The following is a 10,995-nucleotide window of genomic DNA, read 5'->3' on the forward strand; positions in this document are numbered from 1 at the left end:
TGTGTTCACATGGGGTAATGGCGGAGAGTCTGGCCAGACTTATACCTTGTCCTGTAATCTCAGCTCTCTGCCAACACCCCCAATGCTGGGCACTAGAAGAAATTCAGAACCCTAAAACCCAACCCCACAGGCTCACTACCCTGCCAACCGCCTTGTAAAGGATCATGGAGGAATGTGTTCTCCTCATTCATGCGATATCACACCAATCAGACAATGACCCTACCCCCATTATATCCCCAGACCTGTGACCAACCCCCCAACCTCTGACCCCTGTGCCCCCTACAACCATGTCTGTAACCACCAACCCCCATGTTCTCTCCAGCATCCCCAACATTGCCCACTATGGACGGACACGCTTACTGGTAGTACTGGAGGACCAGCAATTTGTTATGGGAGGAAATGTGTGAACCAAATGTACCTTGTAATATGAATATTACAGATTAGTAACTCCAGTCTGTGCTGCTATGTTAGTTATTCTGAATGATGCCCGAATACATCTATAAAATGCATGTATCAAACCACCAACAATATCAACCCAATGGGTCTGAACTATTAGAGCTCTCCAAGGCTGGAGGGGATACACTTTCATCAGTAAAGCTGGGTGATCAGCAAACCTGGAATGGAGTTGGTCCAGGATTCAAAACATTTGCTAACAAATAGTAAATGACTTCTAATCCAGGTTTGCTGGATCACCCATCTTAACTGATGAAAGTGTATACTATCCAGCTTTGGAGAGCTTTAATAAATCAGACCCCATGTCTTTATACCAAAGGTTCACGTCATTTTTTCATGTTTGACCTTGATTGTTTAAATGATTTGATTACTTTTGTGGGGGGCAGTCATTCTTCTAAGGATTGTTTCAGACTCATGGTGAGCTGCATCCTTCAAATGAATGGGAGAGGTTGGAAATCACTTTTTGCACAGATTGCGGCATGGTTCCCTAAAACAATATGACGCTTCTGGCTTTGCGCTTGTTCTTTGAAGATTTGCGCTGTGCCGCCAGATTTGCATAAATGTGGATAGTCACGGTGCAGTTTACATCTTCTGGCCGCACAGCAATGGAAAACCGCACAGTCCTACAATGTGGGTCTGAACGTGTCCTAATAATACTTATTACCTGATTGTTTATTACATGAAATTATTACATTTATACATACCCAATACTAGTTTTATATTTCTACTTATAGTTTGTATTCTGTTTGTATTGCAGAACAGAATACAATATTGTGTCATTTCTCACATTATATTTTTAGTTGCTTCTTTACTCTTCGGAATAAATTGGATTGATGTAAGAAATCCTTGCAAAGCCGTTCCCCTACAGTCATTAGCGCTCTATAGGTTTGATAAATGATTCTGCTGCCAATATGGTTTAAACAATTTGAGGAATAGAAAATAACCACGGATTTGTGATTTGCTACCAGACTGTGTCTGTTACTTTGCTGTTCATACACACTCACATTGTTTACCAACCCAGACCCTATATGAGCTTTCAATCATTTGCTGTGAATGGTGGAAAATGAATTGTAATTAGATTTTCCTTTGCGTTTTTCATGTCATTACAATTTTCTATCGTTCACGAAGTGTCAGTTCTCCCACACAGTTGGAAGTTTAAGTTGACCATGCACACGCTAATTAACATGGCATGCGGATCATATTATTCTGTTTGTAGAGGAATATCTGGAGTAATTAATTGATTTTTTGGTTTTATGATTTTAGTGATGCATGGTATGCTGTCCGTGCTGCAGTGGTAACAAAACACAGATTTGCAGTGACCGTTGTACCTCACACTGCTGTATCCTTTTTTTAATTGCTAGAAGAGGACATTGGCAAATGTCATTATTAGGAGTGCTTATTAAAAACGACATTTAGAATAGCTCCAGTCAATCTTATGGCTCTCCATATATATATACTATATATATCTTTGTGTTGTATCACTATCTAATTTTGAATTGCATCTTTTGTGCTTCATTGGATATTTTTCAGACATATGAATTTGTGTCTAGTTTCTCTAGCATACAATAGGGGTTTTATGTAGCCTTCTTTTCTCCAAACTACATACAACTCTGCAAAACTGTATGTTTAGGCTCAGGGGGTCCAAGTATAACAATTTAACCCCTAACAACTTTGCTAAGTGTACTGGTGTACTGTACCTGGTGCGTTTAGGTTTTGTCAGGTCTGGGTCCTGCTTTTATGGTACATTTTACCTTTGACTGCAGTATGTATTTTATTAAAACAGATAAAAGCAGCACATCACATGAACTATATACAGTGAAAACAAGATATAAATGTATATATATAAAATAAATATATCAAAATACAATAAAACACTACAACACTTTTAAATGGCAATAAATGGCCACAGCACTTTATTGGTTTTCATATCTTTGCTTATTATCAAGAAAATTCATTACTACTAGATTGTAAGCTCTTCGGGCCAGGGTCCTCTCCTCCTGTATCACTGTCTGTATTAGTCTGTCATTTGCAATCCCTATTTAATGTACAGCGCTGCGTAATATGTTGGCGCTATATAAATCCTGTTTAATAATAATAATAATAATTATTACATATCAATAAATAAACTTGTTCAGTCATTAGAGCTCGAGCAATATTAATTAACAGAACCATGCCAAATCAACCCCCCCCCCCCCCCCCAATAAGGAGTTACAAACTACATAAGTATGCCAGCTACGGTGTTAGCCCACTTTTTCCTTCTGCAACAATACTACCCACCTAAGGTACTCTAAACCTGTGAGCTGAATACACAGGTTCATAATGGTGAGTGCAGAAAAATATATAAACTTTTTCAATGGGAGTTTATTTTATGAGATTGCAAGAATAGAAATGAATAAAGGGAGATCTCCCCAATTGTATAAAGATAGCAAATAAAACATTTTGGTTATATTTACACTTTAGAACAGTTTTTCTCAATCAGAGGTTGCTAGTGGTTCCTTGAGCAATGAGTAATTTGGACCTCTCAGGTCAGTGAAAAATGATCTTTTTAGCTATCTGTCAGGGTTGTTTTTTACCCACTGGCCAGCAGTGTAAGAGGCATTCTTCCTACTGACCACCACACTAATATACAATGAGCTGTGAATATGCTAATTATAGCAGGGGTTCCCTGAGATCTGAAAATTATTTCAAGGGTTCCCCCATATTAAAAAGGCTGATTTAGGTTATTGAGTATGGAATACAAAGAATAAACATGTATTTTTTTTTTTTTTTTAAGGCAGGACAAGAAGGATATTTGGATCCCCACACTGGATATTTTGTATTCACCAGAACTGCTCATTTGAGAAGAGGCAAATGCTGTGGGAGCGCATGTAGACATGTAAGTACTAGAGTTACAGAAAAAAGGGCCAATTTACCCTTGGGGCCCTTTCAGACCTGTGGGGGCAAACTGCTGCTGTCCTGCTGGGAGAAGCAAATCACACCATGGGCAACCAGATTTGCAGCACAGCTCAGATTTTTAGGCAACAACCACACGGCCAAAAGGAGCATGTCACTATTTGTCACTGTCACAGATGTGCAAAGAAATTGTTCTGGCCTCTCCCATTCACCACCACAAATGAAAAAAAATGGACACAACCCTCTTCCTAGCAACATGGCATATGCAGTGTGGTATGTCAATATATATTGCGGTACAGTGCATTGAGGTAACATTTACAATGAAAGGCAACACAATGCATTGCACAGAGAGTAGATACAAGTGTGAATGGACCCTCATAGTTAACTGTAGTCTGGTGCAGGTAGGTTAATGTTATATTATCAGTCTATTACTAGATTGTTCTATTACTAGTAGTCTATTACTAACAGAGTGCTATCACTGGATATCTGCAGAATTGCATCACATATTCAGAAACAGAACCCCGCAAGCTATTCTCAACACTTTGGAATATATTTATAAAAACGGCAAATGTGACATTTACCAAACATTCACTGTTGACGTATCTTTCTAGTGCTTGTGTTTTAAATTACGGCAATGGATTAACCTTCTGTAAATGTTTGGCAAATGCAACATCCACTGCTTTCTAAATAGATATTGATGCTCCTTTGAAACAACCACGTAATTAAAGTACAGAGTATTACACAATCTTTTCACTTTAATCATAATAACATTTTTCCCTGAACTGGGTCCTCTACACTAATTACTCTGATACCAGATGACTGATCATACACCGAATATTGAGTTTGTTTGTGTGTGTACAGGGTATAGATATTTTCTAATTAATTAGGATCTAAATTGTTTCACAAAATAAAGTTGAGACACAACTAATATTGCAAATAGCTGTTGCTGAAATTGATGATTGTTTTTACATTTTGTAACTAACATATGTCTGCAAAGTCACATTTTTAGCAAGTATTTCTCCAGTGTCCTAATTGTGATCTCTCCCAGCTCACGCATAACAAATCATGCCTACATGGTAATTGGTTACTGCAGAAACTTGTGTAATTAGTTAGCAGAGTTGAAATCCATTTTTCCAAAGAAACAAGTCCGTTGTCTTTGCTTTAGTTGAAAGGTTCTGTCATTCCAAATATTTCTTTTTTAGGTTTAAAATAAGCAAAGCGGAGCAGCTATTTGAAGAAAAAAGTCAGCTTGTTCTTTTATTATAAAAAAGATCTTTCAAGCATCAGATTGCTAAAGAGTGCATAAAACAGTGTTCAATATTATCATAAGACAAGAGGACAAAATATATTTAATCAAGATAGAAGAAAACATGTAAGGCCCAAGAGCACAACTACCCAAAAAGATAGTTAGAAGTTACACATTAATTCTCTAAAACAACAAAATTCTCTATGACTAAAATGACTGTAATATTTCATCTGATATTCACCAAATCATGGTAAATAAAGATAACTTTAAATATATCAGGAGATAACCATGGAGGCTTTCAATGTTTAGTTTCATTGTTTGCTTTGAATCTGTCCTTATAAATACTGGCTTCAGTATTTTGACTCACTAATCCAGAAACAAGATGACAACTTCAAAGTTTCAAAGCTAGTGGATCACTATACCACCAGACATCCTGCACCCTCCACAAGAACCAGCATCAGAAACCCCCATATATTTCTGGGAAAGATTTACTTAACTTGATTGACTAAAAAAAAAAAAATGTAATGGTGAAAAAGTTTGTGAGCAAGATTCACAAAGATCTGCACAGGTTGTTTGTATAAAGTTTTAAGATGTTTTCATGGGCAGCCCATGTCAGGTGACACCACTGCTTTTATAGTCATGTCATGCCACTAGATTGTAAGCTCTTAGGGGCAGGGCCTCTCCTCCTGTATCACTGTCTGTATTAGTCTTTCATTTGCAACCCCTATTTAATGTACAGCGCTACATAATATGTTGGCGCTATACAAATCCTGTTTATTATTAATAATAATAATAATAATATTAATAATAAATGCCACTTTTCTAACCCAGCTTTATTTATAAGCACCACTAGGCTTCACAGTTGGGGTTAGTTTAGTTGGTATGCAGTGTTTTGTTGTATCCAAACATAACACTAAATCCACAGAACATTATTACATCCAGGTAGTCTTTACCAGGCTGCCGTGTTTCCCCGATGATAAGGCAGGGCCATCAAATAAGACAGCCCCCCCTTTTTAGGTAAAAATGAAAAATAAGATGAACAATAACTGTGTACTGTAGTCTTCTTCATGGGTAAATAAGGCATCCCCCTGAAAATAAGCCCTAGAGCATATTTTGGCCTTCAAAAAAAAATAAGACAGTGTCTTATCATCGGGGAAACAGGGTAGCAGTTGGAAAGGCATTTTTCTATGGAACCTAGCATTGAATGCTACATTTGTTCAGGTTCCTGAATGGCAATCGCTATCAGGTTCCTGCTTGTTTCTGTTAGCTGTTCTTGGTCACGTTTGATCATTTCACAACATTCTTTTTGTATGACATACTTTATGGGAAAACATCCTCTTCAATGTAAAAAGATTAATATTGTAATTATTCACTTACATTTTACTGTCTCTCCTATGTATAGGAGCTTTGCAAAATCCCTATGCTATTTGCATTTGTTACTTTTAATATAGAGAAAGACGGCAGTGTTGGATTTTGTGTGGTTTAATGTCATAAACTGATAAATAATAATCCATTTTCTCTTTTTCCAGTGTCCATATGGCCAGGAAAATGTTAAGGATTCATCTAGAAAGAAGCAATTTAATTCCTTTTTTTACACATGACAGCCAAGTTCAATCTCACAGTTATTTTTTCATTAATCGAGGGGATTTTAAAAGATGGTACTGTAAAGCAATTGTATTTAGTCCTGCTAACGATGCCGTCTTTCTAGTTAATATTCCTAAGTAATGAATTCAATGTTAATTGTAATAAACATCAAATGGAAAGCAAATGTTCTCAGTCATTACTGTGTTCATACAAAGTTACTCCATGGTTAGAACATTATGGATGTACTGTTTTTTGGTTTTCTGCTTTTGAATTACATCCTAGCTATTTGTCTGTGCTTTTTTATGTAGATTTCTTTCTTTCTTGTACTTTTAATAAAGCAAAAAGTGCATGACATTCTTGAAAACATTTGGAATATTAAACTTTTTTTTTTTAAATAATCAGCGTAGTTGAAAGGAGAGTTTTTTAAAGGAGAACTGTCATGGAAAATATTTCATATAAATATAGTTTATAAATAGGATAATAGTAATTTATATTAGATTTACTTTTTAACTTTACAAGCCTTTAACTTTTCCCCTTGCATTTTTGATCTGCCAAGATTTTTTAGGCGCCTCTTATGAACTGTACATTTATACAGTTATTTATCAATGTTATATACTAATGTTTTTCAACAAGAATTCCTCCAGAGGTTGCTAGGGGTTCCTTGAGAAATGAACAATGTATGCGTCTTTGGTCAGTTTAACTGACACTCATGATCTTTTTGGCTATCTGTAAGGATGACATTCTTCACACTGCCACACTGCATTCTTCCTACTGACTACCACACTAATATACTGTAAGCTGTGGATAAAGACAATAAAGCAGAGGCTCCATGAAGACCTAAAAGTTATTTCAAATGGTTCCCCCACCTTCAAAAGGTTTAGAAACATTGAGATATATATATATATATATATATATATTTATAATGGGCCACTTTATTAGGTACGCCTTCCTAGTACCAGGTTAGACCCAATTTTCCCTTTAAAAATGGTATAGATTCAACAAGGTGCTGTAAACATTCCTCAGGGATTTTTGCTTCATATTGTCTTGATAGTATCATGCAGTTGCTCCAGATTTGTCGATTGTACATACATGATGCAAGTTACCTGTCCCACTGCATCCCAATGGTGCACTATTTCATTGAGATCTGGTCACTGTGAAGGCAATTTAACTAATACGAACCTATTGTCAAGGCATCAAGGAATGGACTTCCTCAGCAACATTGCTAAGGTAGGCTCTGGAATTTAAACATTTCTTTTTTGGTACTGAGGCACCCAAAGTATGCCAGGAAAGTATCCCCACACCATTATACCTCCACCACAAGCCTAACCATTACTAAAAGGCTAAATGTATCCATTCTGCACTGATGTGGTTGATGTCAAATTCTGACCCTAATTTTGGAGACTTATCAGACCAAGTAAATATTCCTGTCTTGTTTTGTACAATTTTGGTGAGCCGATGGAAATTGTACCCCTTGGTTGCCTGTTCTAAGCTTGAAGGAGTCTCCTGCTGCTGTAGACCATTTTCAGGTTCAACTTGTTGTGTAGTCAGTACTCTTCTCCATACCTTGGTTTTAAGATTCTTGAACATGAAAATGAATTCACTGTACTTAAATGGCCTCTGCAGATTTTAAATTTTCAGTTATTCAGCAAAATATCCATATAAGTGATGCTGTACTGAGGAAAATGTAAGTATACTATTGGACTAAGAAGTTGGTATTGTTGTTGCTTTTTTATGGGATGACTTCCATGTAGATGAAAATGATGCAAACTCTTTCTGATTGTAGATGCATTCACTTTGATGCCAACTGTTTCCCACAGTTCTCATATTGAAATTTTAGGATACTTAAGAGAAATTTGTTAGCATCATACTTGAAGACATCCATGACCTTTCTAACAGTCTTAGAAAGTTCATTCGATGACACTGCCCATGTCAATAGCAAAGAGAACACGATACTAAATATATTTAAATAAGATTTACCTATTGCTGTAGCCAAACAACTTTGTCACTGGTCCATTATGAATTAGCACACTTGACTGCAACATTTTTGTTCATGTATTGTGCATGTTGAAACAGCACTTATTATGGAGAAGCCTATATTTCAGCTAAAGGCTGTGGGTTAAATTTGGGACAAAATTTAATGTTATGGCTATAATCTTGATTAGTCTACTTTCCTGAGGTTTGGTAACAATGGAACCCATAGCATTCTACTTTTTTTCATCAGGTATTACAATACTGTCAGGTATTAGTCATATTTTCCAAGCAATATTTCACAAATTCTGCCAGGGGATGTAAACTTGTGAGCACAGCTGTATGTGTTTTTTAGTTTGTTAATTGGAACAGAAGGCACAAAATGGCAATGTTTGAGTGATCAACATGTGCAGCACCATTGACACGGAACCTTTATCCCTTTTCATTTCCTTTAGTAATTCGGGCCTGCAGTCTTCTGGAGCCTATGTACACTATGACACTATGCTTTGTAATGCACACTATAGACAATGAATAGCACTGCAGCACAACAATGCATCCAATGCATATGGACTGTTGGTAAGAAGTTTACTCATGTGATGCCAATAGGTTTGCCATGTTTTCCAGAAAGTCTTGTTGCTCTTCCTGGGGACCTCTAATGTTTAAGGTCCAACAGTTGTCTTGTAACTAGTCTGGGTGGGTGCTGGAATGCATGTTTTCCCTATCCCTTCTTGGCAGAGGCCTACATTTGCCAAACCACTTTGATCCTCTGCTGAAACATATTACCATTCCAAGGTATAAATACCAAGCCTTTAGTAGATCTAGCAAAGCTTGCATTGCACATTCAGCTACAGTATAATGCAGAGGCTGGGTATGTCGCTGAGAACTATGGGTGAATTTATTTCCCTTATTTAAGGAACACCTTTGCATTCTCAAGATGTAACTGAGTCAGTGCATAGACTAAAGGCAGTTTGGTTTTACCTGCTCAAAAAAGGTGAATGATCAAAAAACTCCAGCAGCCGGACTCCACATATTAGCTATTTTAAGCAACATCACCGGCTTTTTTTGCCCCCACCTTTATGTTGACTTAAAGCAATTATACTTATTATTTTCAAAGCAAATTTGCTTGTATTGACTGTTGTTGTATTTTTTAATTGATTGTAGCATGTATGATATATCATTGATTGTAGCTTTATGTTTGAGCAGACAGCAGTGCACATTTTAATATAATCTCAATGTGTAACGGAGGAGATGTATAAAAGGAGGGGGATTGTATATGTATACTGTTCAATAATGAAATTATACTATACAAATTGCAATGATCCATTACACTTGGACATACAAAGTTATCTATATAATGTTCCACATGAATTATCTGCAATGTAATCACACATTATTCTGACTTTGATAACTGTTCACATATTTCTCCCTCTTTCAAACAGATTCCTGTTTGTACTTAATTTATAATTCACTTTAAACCAGCAGAAAACCATTTGCTCCTTCAATGCAGTAAATATTCCAACAAATAAAATTCTACAAACGGTGCCTATTAAGAGAGTGGATGTCATATTCCGTATAGCATGCTGAATATATTGTGCAGTAAGTTTAACGGGCTAGCTAATATATTCATTTATATCTCTCTGACCAGATTCTGCATATTCTTTAAATGGAGTTGTAAATAAGTGTTGGTCTCAAAGGTGTCATTATTCTACTCAGCAAATCTGATTCAGCTCACTGTAATTTAGAGATCGCAAACCAAACACGTTGTGTTTGTAGAGCAGGGAAGCAGTTTATTTGATAGAAGGTGGTAATTTATAAATCTGGGAGAAAAGGCAAAGATTTTTCTTTTTTCATGTTCACTAGCGTATTTTTCCTACCATCATTCTTCATTAGAAAGGAGAAAGAGAGACACTGTTTTTTTTTACCAAGAAAGTGCTAAGAACTATGATGATTTTCTGAGCCCCAACAACCAATCAACACATTTTTAAGCCTTTCAAAAATAAAAGATTATTGTCACTTTTATGTACAAAGTGCAGACAAAAGACACATCCTAGCTACGCCCCTAGCTATGCAGACCATCAGGAATTAATATGTAAAAAAATGATTGACTAAGCCCACACATTGTTTTTCCCACAACTACTTTCCCTTGACTAATAATGAAATAAGTTGAAATAAAAGTTTTGTCTTATATGATACTTTTGGTAAATAATTATTTTCTTTTTAGCTAGGGTTCTGTGGGAATATGTGTTACAGCAATGCATGTTAATCTACACAATGGGCTCTATTTATAAAACAGGGATCAGACATTACATCAAACATTCCCTCATGGGAATCTTGCAGGTCCATGTATTTTAATGGCAGTAATTGATTCCCACATGGATGTTTGAGGGAATGTCAGATTCCCTGTTTTGTAAATAGAGGCCAATATATGTTTGTTGCCATTCATTCATAATGGCATCCTAGTGGCATCATCTCAGTACTGGAACATTTGCACCTATACAGTGCACACACCCATGCATGTGGGCCCTTACATTTCTATATATAAGACTAAAAAGAAAGACAATTGAGGAGAAAGAAGGACAGAGAGATCCTGTTCCAAATGAGCAAGGGTTGGGAGCTTACTTGCATTCATTATGCTAAATTCTATGAAGCCACGGAAAAGCATGTGTATTACCATATGCTGAACATCCTATTGCCAAGTGTTGCATTAAGGCAGCTCATTTATTTAAATGAGCAAACAAAAGCAGGCACTGCAGAAGAAAAGTAATTTTTTTTCAACACAGCACATTACAACTTATGGTAGTGCATTAATGTTATGGTTCAGCCATTAGCTGCGTCTCCTGCTAGTAGCGGTG

At 36.4% G+C, this 10,995-nt stretch overlaps 1 protein-coding gene across 1 annotated transcript in view; it reads left to right on the forward strand.

The window, feature by feature from the left end:
* Nucleotides 1-6,359, forward strand: part of C8H1orf53 (chromosome 8 C1orf53 homolog) — an 8,065-nt gene extending 1,706 nt beyond the window's left edge. Inside the window, exons 2-3 of the mRNA XM_072420049.1 lie at nt 3,227-3,328; nt 6,121-6,359. Coding sequence (XP_072276150.1) covers nt 3,227-3,328; nt 6,121-6,192 — 174 coding nt within the window. The 3' untranslated portion in view covers nt 6,193-6,359. The remainder of the gene's footprint in view (nt 1-3,226; nt 3,329-6,120) is intronic.
* Nucleotides 6,360-10,995: the final 4,636 nt, after the last annotated feature.

Source organism: Pyxicephalus adspersus, chromosome 8, assembly GCF_032062135.1.
Source record: "Pyxicephalus adspersus chromosome 8, UCB_Pads_2.0, whole genome shotgun sequence".
NCBI lineage: Eukaryota > Metazoa > Chordata > Amphibia > Anura > Pyxicephalidae > Pyxicephalus > Pyxicephalus adspersus.